This window comes from Falco cherrug, chromosome 6, assembly GCF_023634085.1.
Source record: "Falco cherrug isolate bFalChe1 chromosome 6, bFalChe1.pri, whole genome shotgun sequence".
NCBI classification, from domain to species: domain Eukaryota; kingdom Metazoa; phylum Chordata; class Aves; order Falconiformes; family Falconidae; genus Falco; species Falco cherrug.
Genome location: NC_073702.1, coordinates 82,208,575 through 82,235,291, shown reverse-complemented (window position 1 = coordinate 82,235,291; position 26,717 = coordinate 82,208,575). Strand labels below are relative to the sequence as shown.

Here is a 26,717-nt window from a genome sequence, read left to right as displayed (position 1 = left end):
TGCTGGCGCAGTGGCGTTACGGCCGGGCTGCCCGGCGGGGCCCTCTGAGTCCGAGCACTCAGCAAGGTCCGGTCCCGGCGGGGGGGCAGGGGGGACCCCCGCATGCCCCCCCGACGAGACCGGACCTCGCCGGGGAGGGCTGGTGCCGCCGCAGGCACTGGCGGAGCCACCCCGAGCCGGCGCTGGCTGATGACGTCAGCGGAAGCGAGGCGGGGTCCTTTCTGCCCGCCCGCTCGCCCCAAGGTGCCTGCGGAGCTCGGCGCCGGCCGCGCGGCGGGAGGGGGCGGCGGCGGCGGCGCGGCGGGACCTGGGCGCCGGGCACGATGATGGTGGGCAAAACCAGCGCCATCGCGGCGGGCCTCTGCGGGGCCCTTTTCATCGGCTACTGCATCTACTTCGACCGCAAGAGAAGGAGCGACCCGAATTTTAAGAACCGGCTGCGGGAGCGTGAGTGTCCGCGCCGCCGCCGCAGGAGCCGGCAGGGCGGCACGTGGTGGGCCCGCAGCGCCCCTCCCCCACCCCCCGCTCCCCGCCGCCGCCGCATCGCGGCCTTCCCGCTCTCCTCCCTGCGGGGGTACGGCCCTGGCCGCGGGTACCGGCGGGGGGGGGAAGGCGCGGGAGGCTGCGGCCGGGCCGGGAGCTCCGGCCGCTCCTTGCCGCTCGCCACCGCCTCACCCAGCGCGGGGGCCGGGGCTGGCCGCAGCCCGCGCTCCGCGGCCGGCCTGGGTGCTGGGTGACCTCTGGCTTCCGCGCCAGCACCTTGGCGTGGCAGTACTTGGCCTCTTTTTCTGTAAATCCCGTTGTCCTGCCCGGCCGCACCGCTGTCGCCGCTGCCTTGACGTGGTGACGCTGATTCTTTTTTTGCTTCTGGAAGGCGAGCAGATAGCAGCGCGCGATCTCTTGCAGGGAGGTTGTGGCTGTGCCATGGCAGCAGCCCTCGCCTGTTTCACCTGCTGCATTCTTAACCCTCCTGGCAGCTCTGTTATTGGCTTCCAGGATAAGAATGAATGCCAGAGAAAACTGTTGATTCATCCAAAATGTAGAGCTCTTCTCCCGTGGCTCTGCGTTATTTCACATCTTCAACATTTATTTGTTTTAACAATGAGCAAAGGGTTTGCATGTGACTGTAGCCACGAGTACTCGAGGTAGTCGAAGTCATCCAAGGTACTCGAAGGATTCATGAGAAATAGGCAGATATTTGTTCCCGGGTTGTTTCTGTCACGGCAGTATGTATAATATTCCTTTGATAACTAATCTGAAGATAAGGAATTACCATTAAGGTAAACTTTCCCAGTGAGTAATCGTAACATGGTTGGCAGTTTCATGGATGGAAGAATCAATAACTAGATGGGTTAATAAGCATTCACCTGATGATGTTTAAACATAACTTAAAACAGTTTGATTCTGTCCTAATGGATGGAATTTCCTGAGCGACCAGTATTGACGCTTAACAGTGTAGTAGTTCCGCTTTCTGTGGGCTCATCCACAGCAAATTTTATCTTTCAAATACTTCATCTTCAGGCCCTTGCTCACGTATGTAGGATCTTAGACACGCTTGTTGTGCATTTTCCAAGTACTTTTTGCCCTGCCCTGGAAGTCATTCATGGGGAATTTTTAGCACAGTAAACTGGTCTGTGCTTGTCTTGCACAAGCAAACTCGATTTTTGGCAGTATAATCAACCACATTCTTTCTATGACATTAAAGATGTGGTAGAGGAAATGCCGGATTACATTAGATTTTTGCAGAAGCACTGAAAATTACTTTTGCATCCCATTGTTTTCATTACCTGAGCTCTCCAGTAATGGTCTGAATAAACCTTAGACTTGCTCTGATTAAGAATTAACATTTTCTTTAGAGTAGAAAAAAACCAGTGTGGTTTGTTAGGGAATGGCTGTTGTCATTTGGAGGACATCACTGTGTGACTTAACGATCCTTGGACATGATACGCTTTTAGTTGTAAGGCTTTACGTAATATTAAGGAATTTGGTTTTATTTTTATTTTTTAGTACTGTACTTCTTTACTGTGGATGCTTCCGTAGAGGTGCCAGTGATCTGATTATTACGTTTTTACTGATGGCTAGTAAGGCTTGGGCTGTAAAATACTTGACCAAAAACGGTCTGATGCGGAAGCCAGTGCAGTTTTTTACATGAAGGTATACCGTTTCTCGGGCAATAGTGGAGGTATTTGATGAAAAACTTGCAGAAAATGCCTTCAGAGCAGATCTTTTCCACCAGTGTTCTTAGGGTAAGATTGTTTTTCAACTTCTAAGATGCAGTGTCACCAAAACTGGGGAAGGACAGGAGATCTGACATGTCAGTGGATTGCCTGGCTTATTTGGTCAAGCTGACATGCTGATTAGAACCAGTATTTTTTTGCCACCCCGGTTACATTGTACATCTCTTTGGGCTGTGTTAGGACCAAAGTTTACCCATCATAAAAAGGAGGTGACCAGATTCAGGTTTCTGGGGGGAAAAAATGGTGATTTCCTGGGAGGCTTGAAAAACTGCTGGACTTTGGTTTTCCAGATGTCTTAATCTTATTTATTTAGCAGGTTTTGTGGTTTTTTTAGGCTTTGGTGTTGCTAGTTTAGGGGCAAGTCCATGTTTAATCTTGGGACCAAAAGATAACAAAGCTATAAACATCTGGAGCTACTTAGCTTCCACAGCTATATTTAAGGGTGATAAGATTTTAGATGTGTTCACTGTTCGTGTTTTTGAAGGAATGTATAGGATGGAACTGTTCCCTATGCAAGTGTGGATGTTGAGCTCTTCATCCGGAGACAGCCAGCATTTCTGACCGTGCTGAACTTTGCCCCAGAGCACCCTCTGCCCGGGCAGCTGCGGGAGAGCAGAGCAGCAGGCAGGCTTCGGGGGTGGGACCTGAAGATGCAAACGGCTTTTTGGTCGTTCTGCCTGTTTGTGGGGCTGCTTGTGAAGCTGCTGGGGTAACTCAGGGACTTTTGCAACCCTTAGCAGCACGACAGGTTGTCTGTTGGTTCACATTTGAAACTTAACTGCCCATGTACAGGAGCTGTCCCTGAAGGACCTGCAAGTCACGTGCAGTTTGGGAGCTGCAGTTAGCTTTCTGTTTTGAATGGATGCATGTGCATTTCTGTGTCAGCTAAGATTCCTTCTACTGCCCCTACCCCTTCTTAAAATATGATAATGTCTTTAGAAAAGACGGAAGGGTTTCATTTTCTTGGAGGTCCCTGGGGGAAACCAGAAAATTTTGGGGGGTTTTTTTTTTAGGTATCTCCCACCACCACCCCCACTCGGCAAGCCATCACTTTTTGCTATTTTTTTGTCCTCTTAACAACTGGAACACTTTTGGCTGTTGCAGAGATACTTTACAACTACTGTTACCAACCCCTATGGGAAGAATTGTAGATATCCTTTAGAGCTACTTGGTTTTTGTAATTATTTTAGCTAGTGGACTTTTAAAGCGACCTGTAAAAATATATTAAGGAGAGGAAGAAAAATTGCACAGTAATCAGTTGAAAGATTCTGTAGATCAGTGTTCAGTTTTTAAATCTTGGTGATTCTTCACATTCCTTTACTATTTTCAGATTAAAGTACATGATTTTATATGTGTTTTATCAGTGGGCAAAAGCTTTTATTAAATAGTTACAGTTACCAGCATGTCTTTTTTTTTTCCCTTTACCTCTGAATGCTTAGCCCAGTGAGTGATAACCTGTTGTAGTATTTTAGAAGATGTCATTGTCACACCAAGAAAACACCATTTTCTCCTGGTACTGATGTACAAATATTAAGCTGTTACTCTTTGTACTCTTGATTGACCATTTCACTGAATGTTTCACTACAGTTGCAATGTGGCTTGCTTTGATAGGGGAACATTCCAGATGCTACTCTTTCTTCCTGCTCCCTCCCACCCCCTTTTCTTTATTTAATGTTTAGGATTTTATTTAGTAGCAAAACTGGTTTGTGTAGTAGTGCAGTTTAAAGTTTTGTGCAAATGAATGCTTCAGAGAACTTGGAGTGAGCTAATCGAAGGCACCAACTTTCAAGAGATGAATTCTTCTTTGATACTGCATACAACCATAATGATAGAAGTATAGTATCCTACAGGTCTATAAGATGCATTTTCCTGTATATGGTGTTGTAAAATAACATACACGGGTCAGTAACTTGTAGAAATTCGGGTGCTAAGGGTAATGAAGGTATTTTAGAAAGTAAAAGAGTGATCTGTGTAGTGAGAATGTGAACTTCCTTTATATTGTCCATTAATTTCACGTTACATTATCACTAGTAGGAAATAGTATTCCTGAATGTCTTCATCATCTGGACAATTGCACATTTTTAACTCATTGCCATTAAAACTGCTAGTCTTATTTGGAAGTATTTCCAGCTTGCAGTGTTGTCTCAAAAGAAAAACCAGGGCTGTGTGACCGTTCTTTGTCAACATGGATGTTCACTGGGCAGGCACGGAGGACAAACAGTGAGAGTGCAGTTGTTTAACCATAGGCTGTGTTTAAAAGTTATATTGGTGTAACTATTTCAGTTGATGAACTGGTGACTTACAAAAATGATTATTCTAAGGAAGTGAGCAGTATAACCGTAATTATTCTTTCTTGTATGAAGAGCTGCTGCTATAAAATAACTTTATACCTGCCCAATTGCATTAAAAGCAAGCTATAGCTCATTATAATTACACTAGTTTTGCTGGAGTGATATAACTTTATGTTGCAGACCAACTTTATGCCTCTAGGTTGGGCAGTTAAACCTGTGAATGTTCCATCTGTAGATGCTTGCTTTCCTCAGATTTCAGAAACTTATGCTTTGCTGTGGGGTGGTGAGATACTGCCACCTATTTAACTAGTTCCCAAGTCTTTGCTACCAGGCAGCTGGGAAAATACACTTACGTACTTATTGTAGCCTGCTGAGGTTCCTGTTGGTGGTGCACCACATAGTTCATAATGAGACAGTGTTGGCTTGTAGGCAGTTTGGTGGTTTATCATTGTTAGAAATCACATAGAGAAGTCCTGCGTTACTCTTAATTCTCTTTCCTTCTCCATGCCTCTAGTGCGTGGGGTGTGCGCTGCTGCAGGTCCTGCACAGGTGGTGTTTACTGTAGCCAGCAGCACAATTGCCATTTTGAATTGCTGTGCCACTGCCAGCCCTCGCTAGACCTCTAAACTATACTCTGTTGCAGAGAGTGGGTTGCAGTCTTGTGTTCAGACTTCAATATTTGGAATATATTACCAGGTTTTTTATTTGAAAGATAACTTTGATTTGTTCCTGGTTTTGAAGTATAATCTGAAGGCTTTTTAAATGCAAATTAAAAATGTAAGACATTTTTATTTTTACAGGAAGGAGGAAACAGAAGCTTGCCAAAGAGAGAGCAGGGCTTTCCAAGGTAATACTGTGTTCAATAATGCAGTGCTATTTTAAAAGACGTTTCATCTGTATTATTTGTAAGATTTGTTTAAAGATCTGTTTTGATTCCAGCATTACAAACATTTCTGCAAATACGCACTCTTTAATTTTTTTAATACTCACAAATAACCATATGAAATGGTTGTTCCTTTTGCTGTGTCAGATAGAGGCCTTGTACTAGAAAGTACATTTACTGTGTGTTTTGATGGTGTTTTTCTCTTTGTAGTATATGCAAGGACTTTCCAGACTTAAAAATCATTGAAGTGGTACACCTAAAACTGAACTTGATATTTTTTTTGCTGTAAGCCTGTGATTTCTCTTTCTTTATCACCAGTGGATCTTGGAAGATAAGATAGGTTTATCTTAACCAATTGTAAGAAATACAGTTGTGATAAACATAATGCACCTTAAAATTTATATTTGCTACAAAATTGTGCACTTAATAAACTGAGTAGAGGTATTTCAGGCTCTGTCTCTCTACAGATTTGCGATGTTATGATACAAGACCTGAGTCTGATTTTCAGAAACATTCTGTGTACGTTTAGCTCAGTGGTGACACTTTTAATTGGGTTTTTTTGCGTTTGGGGTTTTTTTTACCAGTTTCAGTGTTAACAGTGTCACAGAATCACAGAATGGTTGAGGGGCCTCTGGAGATCGTCTAGTCCAACCCCCTGCTAGGTTCTCCTAGAGTAGGTAGCACAAGTTTACATTCAGGCAGGTTTTGAATGTCTCCAAAGAAGATGACTCCACAGCCTCTGGGCAGCCTGTTCCAGCGCTCTGTCACCCTCAAGGAAAAGAACTTCTTCCTCATATTCAGATGGAACTGCCCGTGTTTTGGCTTGTGCCCATTGCCCTTTGTCCTGTCGTTGGGCTCCACTGCAAGGAGCCTGGGCCCATCCTCTTGACACCCGGCCCTGAGATCTTTGTAGACATTGGTAAGATCCCCCTCAGCCTTCTCCTCTCCAGGCTGAACAGGCCCAGCTCCCTCAGCCTCTCCTCATGAGGCAGACGCTCCAGTCCCCTCATCACCTCCGTAGCCCTCCGCCGGACCCTGCCCAGCAGTTCCCAGTCTCCCTTGACCTGGGGAGCCCAGCCCTGGACACGGCGCCCCAGGTGTGGCCTCCCCAGGGCAGAGCCGAAGGGCAGGATCACCTCCCTGCCCCTGCTGGCCACGCTCCCCCTCACGCACCCCGGGGTCCCGCTGGCCCCTTGGCCACCAGGGCTCACTGCTGGCTCACGGGCAACTTGCTGCCCACCAGAACCCCCAGGTCCCCTCCGCAGAGCTGCCCCCCAGCAGGTCAGCCCCAGCCCGTACCGGTGCGTGGGGCTGCTCCTCCCCAGGGGCAGGACCCTGCTCTGGCCTGTGCTGAACCCCACGAGGTTCCTCTCCGCCAGCTCTCCAGCCTGCCCAGGCCTCGCTGAAGGGCGGCGCAGCCTTCGGGTGTATCGGCCGCTCCCCCCGGCTTCGTGTCACCTGCCCACGTGCTGAGGGCACGCTCTGTCCCTGCGTCCCGGTCACCGGTGGGCAAGTCGAACAGGACCGGACCCAGCACTGACCCCTGGGGAACACTGTGGGCCACAGGCCTCCAGCTGGACCCTGCGCCGCTGGTCACAACCCTCCGGGCTCTGCCCTTCAGCCCGGTCTCAGTCCACCTCGCTGTGCCCTCATCCAGCCCACGCTGCCTGAGCTTACCTACTGTTATGGGAGACAGTGTCAAAAGCCTTGCTGAGGTCAAGGTAGGCACCATCCACTGCTCCCCCCTCGTGTACCCAGCCAGTCATTCCATCACAGAAGGCTATTAGGCAGGTCAGGCATGATTTCCCTTTGGTGAATCCATGCTGACTACTCCCTGTAACCTTCTTTTCCTCCACATGCTTAGAGATGATCTCCAGGATGAGCTGTACCATCACCTTTCCAGGGATGGAGGTGAGGCTGACCAGCCTGTAGTTTGCTACTGTGGCACCTCTCTTGTTCTCCATGACCTTTCAAAGGTGACGGAGAGTGGCTTCACAGTAACATCTGCCAGCTCGCTCAGCACTTGGAGGTGCATCCCATCGGGGCCCATGGGTTCATGATCTTTTAACCCAATCCTCCTTGACCAAGGGGAAGTCATCCTTTCTCCAGACTCTCTGTCTCCAGAGTCTGGGAAACCCGAGGGCTGGTGTTGGCAGTAAAGACTGAAGCAAAGATGACGTTCAGTAACTGCCTTCTCTGTATCCTTCATCACCAGGGCACCCACCTTACTCAGCAGTGGGCCTGCATTTTCCCTAGTCATCCTTTTCCTACTGATGCACTTGAAGAAGCCCTTCTTGCTGCCCTTGACATCCCTCACTAGCTCTAATTCCACACAGGCCTTAGCTTTCCTTGTCACATCCCTGCATGTTCTGACAACGTTCCTATGTTCCCCCCAAGTGGCCTGTCCCTTTTTCCACATTCTGTACGCTACCTGCTTCTGTTTGAGTTTTGCCAGAAGCTCCTTGCTCCCATCTGTGCAGGTCTCCTGCCCCCTTTGCTTGATTTCCTACTCATGGGGATGCACTGATCTTGAGCTTGGAGGAAGAGATGCCAGCTCTCTTGGAATGCCCCCCCTACCTTCTAGAGTCCTAACCCATAGGATTCTTCCAAGTAGGTCCTTGAAGAGGCCAGAGTTAGCTCTCCTGAAGTCCAGGGTTGCAATCCTACTTACTGCCCTGCTTCCTCCACGCAGGTTCCTGAACTCCACCATCTTACAGTCACTGCAGCCAAGGCTGCCCCCAACCTTCACATCCCCAAGCAGTCCTCCTTTCTTTGTACAAGGTCCAGCAGCACACCTTGCCTCGTGGGCTTCTTTACCACCTGCGTTGAAAAGTTATCATCGGTGCTCTGCAGGAGCCTCCTGGACTGTGTGCACCCAGCTGTGCTGTCTTTCCAGCAGGTATCAGGGTGGTCGAAGTCCCCCATGAGAACCAGGGCTGTTATCGTGAGGCTGCCGCCACTTGTCTGTAGAAAGCCTCACTGACTTCCTTGTCCCGATCAGGTGGCCTGTAGCAAACACCCGCACCCGTGTCCCGTGTCCCCCATGTTGGCCTGCCCCTTAATCCTTACCCATAACCTCTTGGTTGTTCTGCATCTGCCCTGGGCAGAGCTCGGTACGTTCCAGTTGCTCTCCACGTAAAGGGCAGCCCCACCACCTTGCCTTGCTGGCCTGGCGTTCCTAAAAAGTACGTAGCCATCCATGCCGGCATTCCAGGCATGTGAGCTATCCCACCATGTCTCTGTCACTACGATGAGGTCATGGCCCTGTGATCGCACACAGATCTCTAATTCTTCCTGCTTATTCCCTGTGGAGTGGCTGGAAGACAACGGACGTGTTATGAGCAATGCAGACCAAGTAACTTTGTTGTAATAGCAGGCCGAGCAGGCCGGAGCTGTAACAAGCTGCAGGTGTTGTGAAGGACATATGCAGGGCCAAGGGAGACAAAGACACTTTGTATTCACAGAGAGATAAGAGTTGGACAGAAACATGAGAAAAAGCAGGATGGCTGCACAAGGGAGCGGCGTGTGGGCACCACACCGGGACCAATCATAGGGGAGGTGGAGGCGTGTGAACGAGTAGTTTTAACCTGTCACCTTTTACTTAACAAAGCCTGCGTAGCATGTGTATTTTTAGCTGGGGGTATAAATTGCTGTGAGTCTATTAATAGCATCTGTAGAGTATAAATCGCTGTGTATCCCTTAATAAAGTGGCACTAACTTGATCACGTTGGTCGTATAAGTTGTGTCCGAGCCTTCTGCGTCAACAATTCCCCACGCTGTGTGCATCGGTGTACAGGCAGTTCAGAGAGGTAATGGAGCACGCAGGTTTCCCAGGAGGGGTGCAAGAGGATCCACCACAGCCACACGCACACTTGAGGTGGCTGGTCTTGTGCTACTCCTCATGGGAGGCAGCTAAAGAACGTACATTGCTGCTCTCGTTGGCTTGGCTTATTCCCCAGCTGGATGCGATGGTGTGAACGTTGCCACCTCGGACCCTGCCCCCTGGGTCCTTCAGTTTAAAGCCCACCTTGTCAAGCTGGCCAGCCTGCTGCCAAAGATCCCCCTGCCTCTTCTAGCCAGGTGGATCTCATCTCTCCTTAATAGGCTATAGTCAAAGAATGTCCCGTTGTACAGCTGTGTGTGATTTCAGTTGATAATGTTTTCTGCTGACTTCTCTATTAACTGCTGTTTAAGGGCTAACTTATTTTTACTGTGTGTGTTACAGTTGCCTGATCTGAAAGATGCTGAAGCAGTTCAGAAGTTTTTCCTTGAGGAGATTCAGCTTGGCGAGGAACTACTAGCTCAAGGTAATAGCATAATATTTTTTGAAGGGTAAGCTGTAAAATAGTTTTCTTTACCTTTGATAGAAGATGGTTTTTGTATACTAAGATCTTTTGGGGAGTCAAATTCACCTAGGAAAATCTTTACTTTTTTCTAACCCTCCGTATTCAGAAGACCCTGCAAGGGAGGAGGAAAGTAAAGTGGTTTCATTCTCGGTAATTTCATTCACTGTTGGTGGGTGGTTTTTGTAAATGCTTTACAGTGTGGAAGAAGATTGATTTCAAAACATAATGATTTGTCATACAGGTGAATATGAAAAAGGTGTTGATCACTTGACCAATGCCATTGCTGTGTGTGGACAGCCGCAGCAGCTACTACAAGTTCTACAGCAGACTCTTCCACCACCAGTGTTTCAAATGCTTCTAACTAAGCTCCCTACAATAAGCCAGGTATGTGAAACGTTCCCTGTTGCTTTGATTTGAAAATAATTGAACTACTTCTCTTATCCACTACATCAGTCTGAGTATTGGTTTTTGTAATACATTTTTTGTATATGTACAGTTAGATTAAAAGAAGGTTTTTTTCAACTGAGGCATTAAAAAGCATATATGAAAAATACCATGTAGCATTAATAGCAAACAGGGTAAAACAGAAATACGAAACTTCTCTCATGCATAGCTTATGCTAAGCTCTTCTGAAGTAGAGATGTCTGACTGCAGCTCTGATACCGGATCCAGTTTCCCAAATACAAGTTGGGGGATCAGAAAAGCGGTAATTTCTTATGCTGGGTCTTGAGGTTGTTTCTTTTAATTATATATCCGTAAGCGTCTGTAAGTGCTATGAAAGTCCATTAGAATTAATCTGTTGCTTTTGCTAGCTGGTTGCTCGTGGGCCAGCTATAAACACAAAATATAACTAGCACCAGAACACGTGACAGTTTTGGAAGCTTGGAGGTTTCCCTGGTGATAAAAGTGTTCATAGCTCTGTGTATGAAACGCCCTGCCGTTTTAGCCTGAGTACTGTGCAGGTAACGTTGTTAATATGCTAGCGGGTAAGTCTATTGTAGAATAAATGGTATGGTTTATTTTCTTGGAAATGCAAGAGTACTCTATAATGGTATTACCTCACCTAAAGCGGAGACTCAATGCTGTGCATCAGGCAGCTCTCTTTACTGCTCAGGCCTGGTTACGTTTTGGTTTAAGGTCCATATAGTTAGTAAGACCACTGAAAAGCATCAGGTACACAAGATGTAAAGGTTTGGGGAAACAACGGAGCAAAAATGTTTCCGTAGAGAACAGTGCCAAAAACCTCACAGAGGTCATCACTTGAGGCTAACAGGATGTTATTTATCTGAGTTCGGCTTTGTTAGGCATTGCACAGTACGTAATTTCTGTGGAACTGACTTCCAAAAAACTTATGTCAAATAAATTACCATTTTTAACATTTATCAGTTTGTTTGGTAATTACACTGCTTAATGTTCAGTGTAAAATTACATTGCTTGATAATCAGTTGCCTACTGTCAATTTTATGTAATTGTGAATGAGTTTTTCTCCTTCTTACAGAGAATTGTAAGTGCACAGTGCTTGGCTGAAGATGATGTTGAATGAGGTCACACCACAACAGGGGAAAATAATGTTTTCTTACCCCAGAAGATGAGCATCAGTAGGGGGATAAAGGGGCAAACATAGTAGTTAATGGACTGTGTACCACATCGGGTTCTACCAGAGTTAAAATTAACTTTGTGTAGGTGGGTTTCGCAGGATTTTATTTATTATCCCAGTGAAAAGTGTATTTTGATAAGAATTCATTTTATAAATACACTGTGTTGAGTTATCAAAGTATCACTAACTTCATTATTATTAAAATATGCAGTTGTAATGTTGTACATATAAAGACATAAAACTACGACCTATTAAAAACCCAATGCTCATTTTTGAAAAAACAAAGTTATGGCAATAAAGATTTATCTGCACTTGTGTGTCCCTATAGTACTACTTTAAATTTCAGAACATTTGGTTGTCAGAGCAAATGATCTAAAAATGACTTAACATTAAAATTTATTTTTAATGTTATGGCTGGTCTTCCAATGCTTTTAATTACTTTTAAAACATTGTGTCATTTCCTAAGACAGTAGATGTGATCATTTACACAGTAACTGATCACCTTACAAAGAGATGCAAATCAGAATGGTAATAGATGACTGGCTGCAGAAAGAATGACAAATCCATTTTTGTCAGGAACAATAACATCTAAATTGACAAGTCAAAACTGTATCTGGCAAACATGAAAGCGCTCTTAATGCAGGTGTCTGAAATAAAGCTCTTTGGAATAGAACCTGGGGCAGATTGTAAGACCAGAAAGGTTGCTTTTGGGAAAGCTTGAAAGCTTTTTGCAAGACAGGCAGTCAACATTTCAGTCTCTAGTCTTCAAGACCGTAGAAAATGGTTGTTAACCATCTTTGGCATTTAGCTTTAAAAACGTAATTGCACTTATAAGGTAAGACAATGATATCCCCAGGCTATAAACTAGCTAAAGCTAATGGAATCAGAAAAATGTTGTAAAGGTTCGATATGGTATGGTACTGTAAAGTTGAATTTCGCAAAGTTTTCCTTTGCTAGTGAAAAGGAGGCAAATAATAGACAGACTCAAGTGAGTAGCAGAAGCATACATCCGAAAGCAAGTTTTCCATGGATAGGCTGTTCTAAATGTCAAACAGATCGGCTTCTGCTGTTCTCTGGTTTTGTGCTGTCACCACTCAGGTGGCAGAAGAAACAATGTAAACTGTAGCTTTATATTATCGGCGTGGTGACTTGTTTTAACTTGAGGAGAAGAAAGGAGGAGAACGCTTCGAGGTGTCTGTCTTTCGAGACCAGCTGATGGTCTGTGCTAATGATGCCAATACATTAATAGTAAGGTACTAGGTGGCATAGTCCAAGTGGAAGTGAGATACTCTGAAAGCACTTTAGCCAGCATTCCCATCTGTCTCTGTCTCATTTCAGCCTGGTGTATATTTCTGTAAAGGCAGATTCTTCCAAACCATAGGTCTCAACGTTTCAGAAATTGCCTCACAGAATTTTTGAGAGATAGTTCACGATCAGCAGTCAGATACCCGAGTCTGGGAGTAGAAACGGCTCTTAACTGAGTCAGTCTGCTTAAATGGTTTGCCATGGAAGAGGTATTTCCCCCTTAACCCCCTGAAAACACATCTCCTGAGATTTGAGGTGCTATTGAATGTTTCTGTAATGTGACAAATACTGAAGTTAATGGCTGGTACAAACAAAAAGTTCTTGAACAGCTGGCTGTAGTTTAGCCTTTTTGTTGTGCTTGAATTGTTCAGGTAGCGTAAGTTAAAAGTAAAACTTAGTACCCATGATCTTCAGGTGAGCATGGCTGACTTGTTCTTTTAATTTATTTTGGAGGTACAAAGTTATTTGCACCTAGAATTCTTAACAAAAATAATGTGAAATTGCAGAAGGTTCTATTTTTAATGAGTACAGTGAGGCTTTTTGGAGTTTTCTTTTCCTTTTTAACCCTTAAAAAAAGTAAGAATTTGTAGGTTATGCTGACCGATCTGTTAGCATATTTAGCTGTTGTTCTTGCTGGTGGTGGTTGCTTCAGTGTAATACTTCTTTGATTCAGCTTTTAACATTGCCTTACAGTAAATCAAACTCCTTTCCACCCTGCCTTGAAAAACTAACCCAAACAGCACAAGACAAAAGTGGTACCCTTCCTTCAAACCTGAACAATTTTCTGCACTCTTTGGTGGAATGATGACAATTTGAATTCACAATTCAGCTTGAAGCAAAGCTTTCCTGAACTAAGGATGTTTTAGCAAACCTGGGAGTCAATTCTGATTTTGATGGAAGACTTGGTCTGATTATGGCTACAGATGGCCATTGCTTTAATAAACATCACAGACACGCATATTACTCCAACCCTTTTTAGTTTTCTTGATCCTGCCAAGTTAGATGCAAACAAAATTCTAGATAGCATAGATTTAAATGAAGCCTTAAGGACAAATTTCTTCTCGTATTTGATAACCCAGAAGTACCTGGTCAGCATGTTAAGAGCAAGCTCCAATACCTGTTACGAATGCCTTAGCTAGTAGGGTGGGAATGAGGAATCCTTTTAACAAGGCTTAAGGTTGTTGTTTGGGTTTTTTCTCCGAAATCTTCTGATGTGGCCAATACCTTACAAACTGTGAAAACTTGAAGATACTGTCTAGGATGGGAATTTGCTGTTGCTCCAACAACGGCAGGCTGACACTGGTGTAGTTAACGTGCGCAGCCCACAGATGTAGGAGGCTATCATTTATAACTGCTTTCAGACATAAGCAAAGTGCAGGTCATCGTAAGTGCAGTGGTAATGATGGATGTTACTGCATCGGCAGTAGCAATGCCATTGCATTAGCTGTGCCTAGTACTGTATTTTTTTTCACCTATGCAAATTAAAAAAAGATGGAAGTGAGCCGTTCTAGTTGTGGATTTGCTGTTGCTGAACTCACAACTGCTGGTGAGTAAGATCTGTAATCTTATTTTACTGCAGGTAAAACTGCTAATCTTTCTCCCAGAAAGAGCCGTCTTCCCTTCTGTGGTGCTCCAAGAGCAAGGCAGTTGTCAGCACTAAGAGGATTTCTCATAAAGGATATCAGAGGCCTGTTAGTTTTATGTTGGGAAGTCTCCTATCGTCAGTTAAGAGCTTCTCTGGCAGCTTTTATAGAAAAAAACGCCAGCTAGTTTCATGATCGTGCAGGACTACCTTTGATGTCTCACAATTAAGTTTTCTAGATAATGGAATTGAATCCAAAACCAGAGTGATCAGGCACACACTGAATCATCTGGCACTAATTTCCTTACCCTGGGGGACGACAGAATATTATTGTTGCCCTTAACTTGAAAAATGGAGAAGTCCCAGCCCTGCTGTGTAGGAGGACAGCCAGCCGTCATCAAAGTAAAGCTCCAGCTATTTATGCACCCAGAAGAATCTTTCTAAAGTTTCATTTGTACATCTGTTGATGGTGTGTTTGAAGTCCCTTAGGCTGAACAGTGGCCCTACATGACCGTTGTGTTAAAATTAACATGAGTTAAACTTCAAGGGAATCTTTGAAGTGGTCACTTAAGTGCTTTTAGTGAGTGTTTCAGAGGCATGTTGTACTGTACACCCATACCTCTGCCTTTTTAAACATACGGGTATGAAAAGGGCTGATGTGGGGGAAAAAAAATTCTTCAAGGCATCTGTTGTACTCAAGTCTTCATTTGGTTTTTAATTTGTGTGTTTACACTGACCAGTATAGCTTATGGTCTCCATTATGTACTGACCAAAAGCCTGTTGTAAAGAGCTGAAACTTGTGCTTCATTTACAAGGACTGGGCTGGCTTTCATCAGAGGCACTGCGGAAGCTGAGCTTCTGGTGTGGGTAGCAGCACTCGTTTTCCACATTTGTACCAAAACAGAGCTTCCCAAAGAAGATGTGGACATCTCTGATGCTGTTCTTGGGGGGCAGAATTAGCCACGTCCTGTGTATGAGTGTGTGAGTGAAGCCATAGAAAACATAGAAAACCCTTCAGTGATGTTTCTGTACCAAACTGTCCAGCATACTGAGGCTAGGTAACGCACAGCTTTTTCAAAGTACAGTGGTTTCCATGTGTTCCTGGAAAGAAAATCCAGGTTCTCACTTCTTTCCCTGCAGTACTGGCTTACAGGAGCTGGGTTTCCAGAATATTTACTGGACGTCTTTTAGTAAGGTCACTCCCCTGTTTTCTGATTGCTGCTGTGACCTAATAATCATCAACTCTTAAAAGGCCTCTGGGCTGGAAGCTTTTGACTCCAGCCATGCAGGTCCAGTTCCTGTTTTGTAAAGGTCGCGCCTTCATTGAATGGGTTGACGGATGCGTGTCCTCCTGCAGTGCTGGCTCACCATTACCATCATTTCCCTTACACCCTGGGGATGTTCCTGACTCATCTTTGGGGTGAGAGGATGTCCGTGGGTGCTCACCCACTGTGTAACAGTCGCCGAATGGAGTGTTGTTGCAGGCAACGTTGTAGCACAACGTTGCTACAGCCTACAGTTCTGTCCGGGTGGTCCATGCTGCAAGACAGTTACGAGGGGATTTCATGTGTGAAATTTCTGCTTTGCACGGAGGCAGAAAACGGCTGAAGTCAGATGGTTCTGCCTCTTCGTAACAAGGACCCTTACAACTAAAAGCTGAGTTGGTCATGCTATCATTTATTTGAGCAAGCCTTGATATAAACAGCAGAGGGCAGTTTTGCACACACCTTCTGTGCAAGCTCATCCTGCAAAATCCTAATTTTTAGATTTTTCCTGTCTGGTGAGGTGATGCAATGCAGCATTTTGTCCAGACGAATTTAGTACGATGTAGTAAGGCAGGATCAGTGGGGCAGCAGTGGCATGCCTTTCTACTGCTACCTAATTCTGGCATTTTAAATCCTCTGTGTTTGGTCTGTTGCGGTGACACGATTAGAAGAATTTCCCTTTTCTTTCTTTTCGTCCTCAACACAAACCAGGTATATAGATACGCCAGCTGCATTGTACAACTTAAAATTCTGCAACATAATGCGAGTGAATCCCATTCCCAGGCATGTAAGAGAAGGTTTTTTCCCTGCCCAGCTATGATTTTTCTGGATGAGCCTTGCTAGCTGGACTGAAAGGAGAGCACCTGTTAACTGCAGTAGGGCTGGAAGAGAAATCTGCATCTTGAGACTCTTGCCTGGCGTTGGACTCTGGCTGAGATGGCCTGTGTGGGGAGGGCCAACAACAACAAAAAAAGAGGCAAGATGTTACAGGTTGGTGACAGGATGTGGTTTCGTTGCTGGTTGAATTTCACCTTAGGGTGGCAAAATGGATTCACCCTGTTGCAATCGTGTAGCTGATGTGAGGTGCTGGTGGGGGTCTCTCTCATGCCTTGGGAGGCAGGTGCTTGTATCGTAGTGGCACCCGGCTTGAAACCAAATCTTAACTACTCCTGCACTTAAGAAGTGGTTTTTCTCTGCTTCCTGGGCTGTGTTTGCAGGATGAAAGTGTATGGTTATACCAAACAAGTAGCTGGAAGTTTTCAGCCCTTGTAGCTGTTGGATCAGCATTTTTCCAAACATTCAACCTGTTAGTAAGAAATCCTTCAAAGTCTGCCTATTACATGGCAAGTATCTAGAGAAAGAGAGCTGTTTAATAAAAGATACTGTGTCTGCAAACCGTGCCTCTCCTCGTTCCTTGGGTCAATCAGGACGTGTTACACCCTCTAAGATAGCCTGGAAGATACAGAAATTTGCTGTAACAAACCAATCTTTGCCTGTTTTGGCTTGTACGTAAAAGAGCATTTCCTGGAGCTCTGAAACAACCTGGTTAGCATCTTTTGTTGTTTTTAATATTATTTAATGAGAAGGAATGTACATTCAGCTTTGATGATTAAAATGACAATTATTATTGCATGAATTTGTTAATTATAATGCAATGACTAATTAAATGGAGACATGGAGAAAAGGGATTATTGAACAAACATGTTCTTTGAGAAACTCTTCTCTGGTGTTTTTAATTGATAGTACATGCCTAATCAATTCATAGCAGTATCTCATTATTTGTGGGAACAGTCTGGTTTTGATGGAACTTTACTTTCACCACACATTGACCTGGTATAATTTAAATGCTTGGTCCTGTAAGTTACTGCAGCTCCTACAATTAAGGAGGTGGAAACTTCTGCCTATATGAAGAAGAGAAGCCTCATCTGACCCCAGGTCGCAGTCTCCATGTTTATTGAGGTCTTCTCGTTTGGTGTTTGCTATAATGACACTCAGCTGAATTTGCATAACCATGAGGTGCTGCTGTTTGATTTACATTTCATTTGCTTTTATCCCTCCATCTGAAGTCCTGAGCTTTAACATCAGCCCCCTTGGCTTATGTTAGAAGATGTCTGACAGAACTAAGGACCCTTTTTTACTTCTCTGTAGGGATGTTATCTACTGGCCATTGGCACTGGCAGAATTCTTAGCATGAAATTATTATTATTACTTCTGTATCAGCAGAGATGTGTGTGGCACTCTGAAGAATCTGTCAAGACGAAGTCTCTGCTTCTGCGAGCTCACAGCCTGCGGTCCTGATCCTGTCATTTACTCTGCATGGTCCTTTCCTCATGGAAACCTAAGCAGTCAAGAGCAGGACATTGGGACAGTGACACAGGAAGGGAGAAGGTAAGGTTTAGGGTAGTATGATTGTTTTGGTAGTTACTGGGTGGGTGTTTTGTGTATCTGAATTATGTGTGAAGCTTTACAGCTTCCTTCTTTTCTACATCACATTATTTTTAGATTGGTTGGCTAATCAGTGCTAGCTTCTAGTATCATCAGGAAAAATCAGACCTTAACCAACCACAGACCTGCTTATAAATCATGAAACCTACCAAAAGAAAAAAAAAAAAAAAAAAGCATTAAAGACACTTTAATTGAAAAGATTTAAAGCACAACTGCCCCCAAACTGAAATCAAATAACCTGAACCGTTGAGCACCGGGTTAATTACTCTGCTGGCAGTCCTGCCATTCATAAGTGGCTTCTGCGCTGTAAATGTAAGAAGCAATCTCAGAAATCTGGCTTGCTGTTTGATAGCAACTTTAAAAGGAACTCTTGATTGTTCTGTCAAAACTTAGTAATCAGCCTACACCATAGTCTCTGAAATTCAGCGACACCGTCATGCAAACAGAAGAGCTGGGACATAGGTATTAAGCTGGCATAAATAAGGCAAACAGCTTAGAAAGCAATGCAGTGAGTCAGCATCCATCCTAGATGCTGGATTGCAAGCTGTGAATACATGACAACCTGATAAAATGGTTGAAAACTGGAGAGGCACTTCACTGAGAGAAAGTTGTAGCCCAGTTTCGGACGGTCGACCTATCCTTAAGAACAATGCAGCCTTCTGAAGCTTGCTTCTGATGCCCCAAGTCCTCATGGTTAGAGCAGATCTAACCATGTGTTGACCAGGATGGCTTTATCCAACTTTTTCTTCTTTGGAGCCAGTATTGGGTCAGGAGAGGAGGATATGCCTAGAAGGAGCTGGCTATGCGGTAGCCATATATGCTGAAGGCCAGGTGATCAGTCTGGTGTCTCCTGCCACTCTTTAAGAACCAACAGACTGTCGGGTTCTTAGTGGGAGCTTGTTCTAACCACTTGGACACCTTGGCTTCTCTGGGCAACCATAGAAATAAGTGCTGAGAAGTTAAATTGGTTTTATAAAAGGCACAGAGACCGTAGGATGGAACGTATCGATACTGGGGCAGTGCTCTCCCCATGCTTTTTGGCATAAAATGTGAAGCAAAGGAAAACAATTGGCTCCTGTGTAGAATCTCTCCCTTCATTTTGGTTGTTTCCAGGATGGATGGTGTTTGTTATGAGACTCTGCCAAGGTCAGAAGCAGTGTTTTCTCTGCTGGGTTGCCCTCAAAATTTTTCAGCAGGCCTGATGATATTTGTCATTAGACCGTAGACGGTTTCACAGATGGATGTCTCCTACCTTGGGCGCACATTTTCAATACAAACAGTGATCTCACACTGTTTGTAAAGAAAAAAAATTAAGAAACAGATTGCAGTCTGACAGAACCAGCAATGGCTCAGACTCAGGATCCTTCATGGCCTTTCAGTGTGTTTTAATCTTACTGTTCACATTTTACCTCCCCAACTCCCTGGTAATGTTGCAGGTGTTGTGTGCTTGGTCTCAGGGGATGACAACACAAGCTTTGTTGCTGATTGATGCAGCAGGGATTTTGTAAATTCAGAGTATTGGTAGGTCATCATAGTATTTGTAGTCACCAGAGTATTTGTAGAGGTCATCACTCTGGGCTCGTGAAGAAATGCTGCTGTGAGATGATTCATTGGAACAGCGTTGATTATCTTCATTTTGGGAACTTAACTGCATTTTCCTTTCTTCTTGGAACATGGCATTATTTTTGCTGATCGCAAAGAGTATCACCCTTGTTGACTTGGCTGTTCAGGGCACATGCAGTACAGCTATGCTCTTGTGAAGCTTCACAGGACTCGGGGACCGAAGACACAGAGCTAATGGTTAGCTAGACATACTGCCCTTTGCACCAGGGCCAAATGCAGTCTTTTGCTACTCGCCTTTCATTGCCCATAAGGTGTGAGAGTGGCCATTTATTTCCAGGGGGAAGTGCAAGAACAGAGAGCACTTTGCCACAAGGGAGAGCTTTGCGGGCAGTCTTGGATGCCTGATGCAAGGCTTCTTCCACTGCTTCCCAAAATGGTGGGCTCTTCTGGCAGAGTTCGGGCACTGGGAGTGGTGTTGTTTTCTGGCTAAACAGAAGTCTGCTGCAGTCAGGACCTTCCAGTTTAACATCCTTCAATGAATGTCAGAATTCACATACACCAGAGCTCTTTTTTTCTTTTTAACTTGCTGTGTGAAGGTCATACAAAATAATTAATTCTCTGCCCTTTGCTGGGTGTCTTCCAAAGGTGGAGTGCCTGCCTTTTGCTAAGGGGCTTAGCATTTTGGCTTTTCCTTTTTTAAGTGTGGAAAGGTTAACATTTGTATTCTTTTCGGAATACAAAGGAAACGTGTCATTGCAGAGGCACATAGCAGAGTTACATTTTCCAGGGTGGCACCGCAGATAGCATCTGGGCACACAGGTACTGAGGCATTTGATCTAACAGGATTGGGAACGGGCATCAGCTCTAGGTTCAAACCTGTCTCCTTGGGACAAGGTAGCGCTCACTGCGCCTGTCAGCAGCCCTTCATTTTGCCATAGACATCCCTATGGCAATCGCAGAACAGGCCAAGGCTGTGATAGCTTTGTGCGCAGCAGCAGCGAAAGACAGGAATCTGCAGACCTCAGTGTCAACGCCAGCTTTTCCCAACAAAGCCAGGTTTGTCTTAAACTTACTTTTGGTGGAATTTTTCCCTTTCCCCCTTGCCTTCCTATACCTATCTTTTATAGAGCAAGCGGGTTCGCAGTTGGCAAGCTCGGTTGTAAAAATAAGACGCCGGAGGGAACCCGGGCCCCATGTTCAGGTAGCCCCGAGCAGGCACGGGCGGGGGGAGGCAGGGGGAGCCAGTGCAGCCCCCTGGCTTTGGGCTGCGAGAGCCGGTGCCACTAGATGGCAGTGTGGTACTCCTGCAGCCGGGGCTCCCCTTCGCCTTCCTGTAAAATTTCTTGCTTTTTCTGTATTTATCTCTGCCAAACTGATGATTGCACCCACCACCCCGGCAAGAGAACAGAACAAAATCATTTCATAGAACATTACAGCTGTTGTGCCTTTTTCTTTTCTTGCTTTTTTTCCTTCTCCCCACCCCACCCCCCACCCCCCCTGCCAGTTCTTTGTCCCGCTGCAGGGTGTAGAGGTTTAAAAACCTTCTTTCTTAATCGCTCTCCTTCCAAAAACAGAGAAAACACAGCCTCTTGGGAGCAATTAGCTGTGAGAAAAGCATTTCTCAAACAATTGCCAGGAAATATTGTCTTGACCGATATTCCTGATGTAACACTGTCATTCTCAGTACTGTTATTCTAAGATACTCGACTGCAAAAACAGCAGGGCACAGATCTGTAATGCACAATCTGCAGCTTACCACCTACCTTACCTTTTCATATCCATTTACTTTCAGGCTGTGTCCTCCCTGCACCCCCTGTAGCTATTCTGTTTGGGAGAGTGAATAATTATTTGCGACTTTCCTCTTGTGACTAGTGTATCAGGCCAAGGCTGTGACAAGACATGGCTGAAAATTAAGGTTATGCCTCTGCCGCCCAGGTTCCTGATTGAAATTCAGTGGCAGTGTGCTGTGGAGGAGGTCAGGCTGCACGCTTACAGCGATCCCTTCTAGCCTTAAAGCCTGGCAGCCTGAGAGTACGTGAGATCGGTGAAGCCTGAATTTCAGTGGGAGCTGCTGAAGAGCAGGTATACGTGAAACAGGCAGCAGAGTTACGCTGAGAGAGGGGTCTCGACCCTGAAAGCCTTCTTCCCATCGTTGTGTTCATGGAAGATGGACCAGGCTGTAGGGTGGGGAGAGGCTGGAGGAATGGTAGCAAACTTCAAGCGCTAAAAGCTGGCATTAGCAGTGGCTAGGAACTGCTGCTGGCTACCCAGCTAGCGAGATGTGCAGGCGTGCATGCCCATTGGCATGCACAGCCATAGCTGTTTGATTGTGCGGTTCAGATTTTGTACCTCTTTACATAAATTCACGGAGATTTGAGAAACGAGCCTCGCACTGTGGGACAGGGTGTGAACTGAAGCACCTTCTGGAAGACAGACAGCAGTGTAATCCTTTCATTCAACCCTGTCTGCAGCTGCTTTTTATAAACTTGGCATAAATACATACTCAGTGAGGCCAGGCCTGTGTAGCTGGAAAATATTTTCCACCATCCAAAAAAACAGAAGATTGGAAAAAGAGCCCAGAAACTGTGCATAACATGGAATGGCCTCGCTTGTGGTTTTTTTCCATGACTTCCTCAGCTCATTTTTCTGCTGCCAATTTTAGAAGCCCATAAGTCATACTTGTTAAACTTTCTCAGTTAAAATGTAACTCTAAGAACAAAGTCATATGATACGTTGCAGCCAAATAATCCTTGCAGAGCCTCTGACTGCAGAGAAGCTGCCCGGATCTGGCCGTCTTTGCCCACCTCCGTGGGCTCCTGCCCCGGCAGAGGCAGGCTGAGGGGGCAGGCATGCAGCCCCCGGCCGAGGCTTCCCCGTGGGGGCTCCAGCAGCCATTCCTCCCTGCTTCCACCCGTGGGGTGGGCTGGGTTGCAGGACGGGGGTTGCAGAAATTTCAGCTCCTCCTCTAGAAGGGCTTTGAAGCAGGAGGCGAAGCAGAGGCGGGTGTGAGGGGAGGCAGCGTAGAGGCCAGCGGGGCTGGTGATGGAGGGCTGGGAGGCCGCTGTAGGAAGGTGCTGCTGCTGTCAGGGTGAAGGAGCTGAGGGGTGAGGAGACAGCAGGTTGCCAAGAGTGAAAGTGAGTTTGCTGGAGGGTTTGAAAAAAGGGCGTCCTCACTTCAGTGCGTTTTTAAGCGTTGAATCAATATGGAAGTACTCGTGTGCCAGGAACAATATTTCTGTTTGCCAGTTTTGCTCGCTTTTATACATGACTGTGCTTACACCGGGCCCCAAAGTGCTGTCCCTTCTCCGGGGTCTGCTCCGTCCCCTCACACACGGTTGCTGCTGCAGGGGGGTGGCTTTAGATTTACACCGGGTGGCAGCCAAAGCGGGGTCTGGCTGCCCGCCTGCCGCAGCGGCGCCCCAGCCGCCTCCTCCCAGGTGCAGCGCGCCCGGGGCTGGCAGGCCTGCGGCCCAGTGGCCAGGGAGGGCAGCGGGTAGTGGTGTCCCTCCAGGGCCACCTGGGTGGTGTGCCAAGGGGGTGCGAGGCCAGCAGGCTGAGGGACCAGAGCAGGCAGGTGAAGGAGGGAGCGGGGCTCTGAGCGGCTTCTCGGCCTCTTCCAACCCTGCCTCCCCCTGGTGTTGGGGGCCAAGCAGCGTGGAGGGTCTCCCTCTGGAAAAAAATCAAACAACCCAAAATAAGAAAATAAGTTATGTTTTTTCCCCCTAAATAGCAGCTTTTGAGTTGGGTCCTGGCCCTCGGTGTAAACTGGGAGAGCGTCTGGAGGAAGCTGGGGGAATCACACCGCTGCGGAGCAGCTGCCAGGAGTGGCAGGCCCCAGAGACCGCCTTCCTGCGGCAGGGCGAAACGCCCTCGCGAAGCCTGTGTGGTCTTCACGGGAAGGGAGGAACTGAGCAAACCCACTGGAAACCGGCGATGGTGTTGTAATGTGTTCTGGACAGCCGGTTTCAAAAACCAGCGACTGCCTCCCTCCCTCTCTCCCTCCCTCTCTCCCCTGGCAGCCGCTTCCCGTGCCATGACATTGAGGGAGGTGGTGGTGACTGATGTAACCACGGCCAGGGAGAGTCACTTGCCCAACGCGCGGAGGCTGGCCGACGGCCAGAGAAATTTGCTAAGGCCGGGTTTTCTCACAACGGGCTCCCTGTCCCTGTGTACATACCTGTAACTGGGCCAGGTGCTTGGCACCACCACCTCCCCGGCCGAGTACACGAGGCGGCGGAGCTACCCGAGCCAGGAGCAGGAGGAGAAGAAGAAGAAGAAGCAGCAGCAGCAGCAGCAAGGTTTTGTTCTTGTCCCACGTGAATGCAGACCCGATAATGTCCCTAAGCATGTGTTGTTTGTGTCACCGTGTTGTAATTGATAACGATGCCTGTTCATTGAAGCCAGCTGTTCTTTGTGCTAATGGTGGGAGGCATGGGGGAGAGGGTGAGAAGAGGCCTAGTATTTTTTTTGCTGGATCACCACCTTTAAGTTATTGTGACAGACCTTTAAAAGGATCTCTTTGTATGAACTGGAATATAATGCTCAGCTGGGCTCTTAAATTCTGGCTCTGTTGAGAAGAGAGATTCTTTAATATCGATTGTCATTTCGTATGCAGTTCAGGCACCGACTTGTAGAAAATCTGGGCCAGGAGAGATATCATTAGGTATTTATGGGGGTTTGGTTGGCTCAGCAGTCAGTTTTTCCATTGTCATGCCGTGACAGTAGTGCATTACACACACCCTCAGGAGACATCCTTCTGCTTCCACAACAATAAAGGACTTTTTTCTTTTTCTGACTCATCTTCAGCTTAAAAAAAAAAAAAACAAAAAACAAAAAACCACAACCACCACCAGTAAATATAATTAGCAACAGGCAGATATACTGTACATAGCTCTTGGAGCCCATTGGGATAGTTCCTGTTAAAATGTACGTTTGTGGTTGCTCACCCCATGCTTAGACCTCCAGCTGCATTCCTGATTATACTTAGGTGTTTAACATAGCCTGGTGATGTTGTAGGCTGAGAAGCTGTTTCTAGTTTGGATAAAGAGGAGAAATATATTTAATGCTGGGATTGTCTTTCATGTACACACGGGAGCTTTGGCCAGACTTGCAGCTCACAAGGCAGGGGAGTACAAAAGGCTGTGCTGCGCCAGATGTGAGGTCCACGTAGCTCTTTATCCTGCCTCTGACAAGGGCCAGCAGCAGATGCTGTGGGAAGGAGGACAAGAAACAGAGCGAGTCTAGACTGACCCTGCCCCAGTGTGCCCTCTTGGCTCCCAGCACAGCTATTCTTGCTTACCAAAGGATGGGGGAAAAGCAACTACTGCCTTAGTCCTGCTCCCCAGCCTCCTCGGGCCCCCACTGCTCGGTGCCCCCTGTTTGCTTTGCTTCCCAGATGTGGCTCCATGTGGGATGGAAAGCAGATCTGGGTCTGCTCTGCTTCACTTCGGATCCATGTAGTCACGTGAGGATCTCTGGGTTAAAGGAGTCCTGGCCCCCTCAGTATTTCCCTTATGTAAGTGTGATGGAGCTGGGAGCAGGTGGTGTGCAGCTGGGCTCTGCTGTCTGCCAGGTGGGTGTTCCCTTACACCGCAAGCTGAGGTCCACACCGTCCCAGCTAGGGGCTGCTGCCCATGCCGTGTGTGCCATTGGAGCGCTGTGAAGCTGGGACCCAGCCTTTGGGTCCATATTCTGTCTTGGGGCAAAGGCTGACGCCGGTCACATGGCTGTGAGCGGGCCAACTGGGAGATTAGTATGGCTTTGTTTATTTATTTATTTTAACCTGTGACTAAGATGGGGGAGCTGCTCCTCCCAGAAAAGTGCTGTTTATATTTCAGTCTCCTGAGCACAGTCAGTTGGATCAGAAGTGCTCATAACCCAGCAGTGGTATGTGGGCTCTGCTGGCATGTCCTCACATAACCTGGCGTTCACGCCGCCGGACAGAGTGTGGGCTGGTTGTTTGCTCATCCCAAGCACAAATGGCCAGGAGTTTTCCTCTGTATTCCCGATTGCTGAGCTCAGAGGGGTGGAGGAGAGGAAGGAGCAGGCTTTCATCTGAAAGTGGCCAGGCATTGCATAGGGCCGTACCTGGGGTTATGCTGAGAAAAATGTGACAGCGTGGGTGGGGTGATGTCTCTATGGCCACAGACAATATTGCGGGACTCACCTGTGCAGCATGTGTTTAGCACCGTCACTAGTAACACTGCTCTGTGTGTAAGCAAGTCGGTACCTGCTGCCATGTGATCAAAAGGAGAGATGCTTTTAGAAACATGTGAGGGTGGCATGAAAAAACAAGTCAGCTGAAGTATCCTTAGCTTGTAGGGCACCTGTGGGCTAGTAGTCACAAGTGAAACTGCACAGAAACTCCTCAAATATTGAGCTGGTGTTTATTTCCATTGTCTCTACCTAATTCCACCTGTGTAAGCTACTTATTTCTTTGAGATCTTGTTAATTCAAGACCCTGGCTGTAGGCACACCTTGTCTCTGGGGGAGGGGCAGATCCAGCTCAGCCAACTTTGATGAAAATTGATTTCCCAAAGTGAGGGTCTTGTTCTGTATGGCAGGGCAGAGGGTAATGCAGAGAACCAGCCAAGAAGCATTTAAAGCCTAGGGCTTTAAATAGCACCTGACCAGGTGGCTAGCGAGCTAATGATATATGGGGAGGTAGAATTTCGTATTCTTGAGCTAAGGGTAGTTTGGAGAATCCTGTCCTCATATGTCATCAGTTGCTGAAACAAGTCTCCTGGAAATGTAAAAAGTCCGTCTCTCACCCCTCCTTGCCCTATAGCAATACAAGTAGCACAGCTTCATCTGAGTTTTGCGATAAATAAATGAGTAATTCTGCCTCCAAGGCTGTCTGGGACTACTGCACCACATCCTTGCTCCAGCTTGTACCACAGTGCAGTATTTTACGATGTCTGGGATGGAGAAGATTTCTTCTGTGTAGCATGCTGTGATATGTTCACTGGTCACAGTGTTGCCTTTGGGGTGAGAAAAGGGGCAAGACTGCTCTCAAGCCATTGGTCTTGGGCATTTTCTGCTTTAGCACTCTACTTCTTGGCAAAATCACCTGCACAGCTTATGAGTGGGGTCAGGCGTGTTGGCCTTGGTCAGCAAACAAGAACCTGCTTTTTTTCTGAGCCAAGTTTGTCAACAAGGCATAGGCCAAAACTTCTTTTAAGCTGTCATGGCAAGGGCTAGAAA

General features: G+C 46.4%; 2 protein-coding genes and 1 non-coding gene across 3 annotated transcripts in view; all 3 read left to right on the top strand.

Annotated features, from left to right (window-relative positions):
* Nucleotides 1-211: 211 nt before the first annotated feature.
* On the top strand, nucleotides 212-11,665 carry TOMM20 (translocase of outer mitochondrial membrane 20). The gene is made up of 5 exons (XM_055714242.1): nucleotides 212-447; nucleotides 5,329-5,375; nucleotides 9,637-9,718; nucleotides 9,999-10,141; nucleotides 11,256-11,665. Exons 1-5 carry the CDS (start codon nucleotides 324-326, stop codon nucleotides 11,298-11,300), a joined length of 441 nt encoding a protein of 146 aa, XP_055570217.1. The 5' UTR covers nucleotides 212-323; the 3' UTR covers nucleotides 11,301-11,665.
* LOC114015211 (small nucleolar RNA SNORA14) lies at nucleotides 954-1,088 on the top strand. The gene has a single exon (XR_003559010.1). It is a non-coding gene; the product is annotated as a small nucleolar RNA SNORA14 (small nucleolar RNA).
* A 310-nt stretch (nucleotides 11,666-11,975) lies between the features above and the next one.
* The window catches only part of LOC114015199 (uncharacterized), a 28,614-nt gene continuing 13,872 nt past the window's right edge, over nucleotides 11,976-26,717 (top strand). Inside the window, exons 1-2 of the mRNA XM_027801491.2 lie at nucleotides 11,976-16,496; nucleotides 17,730-17,894. Of these exons, the coding sequence (XP_027657292.2) occupies nucleotides 16,336-16,496; nucleotides 17,730-17,894 (326 nt within the window). The 5' untranslated portion in view covers nucleotides 11,976-16,335. The remainder of the gene's footprint in view (nucleotides 16,497-17,729; nucleotides 17,895-26,717) is intronic.

What these genes read in the sequence shown, in the direction of transcription:
- TOMM20 (XM_055714242.1), top strand. Translation starts at nt 324, where the DNA reads ATGATGGTGGGCAAAACCAGCGCCATCGCGGCGGGCCTCTGCGGGGCC. An exon ending in AGAGAGCAGGGCTTTCCAAG is followed by an intron (nt 5,376 to 9,636) that starts GTAATACTGTGT and finishes TGTGTGTTACAG; the next exon opens with TTGCCTGATCTGAAAGATGC. An exon ending in AGCTCCCTACAATAAGCCAG is followed by an intron (nt 10,142 to 11,255) that starts GTATGTGAAACG and finishes TCCTTCTTACAG; the next exon opens with AGAATTGTAAGTGCACAGTG.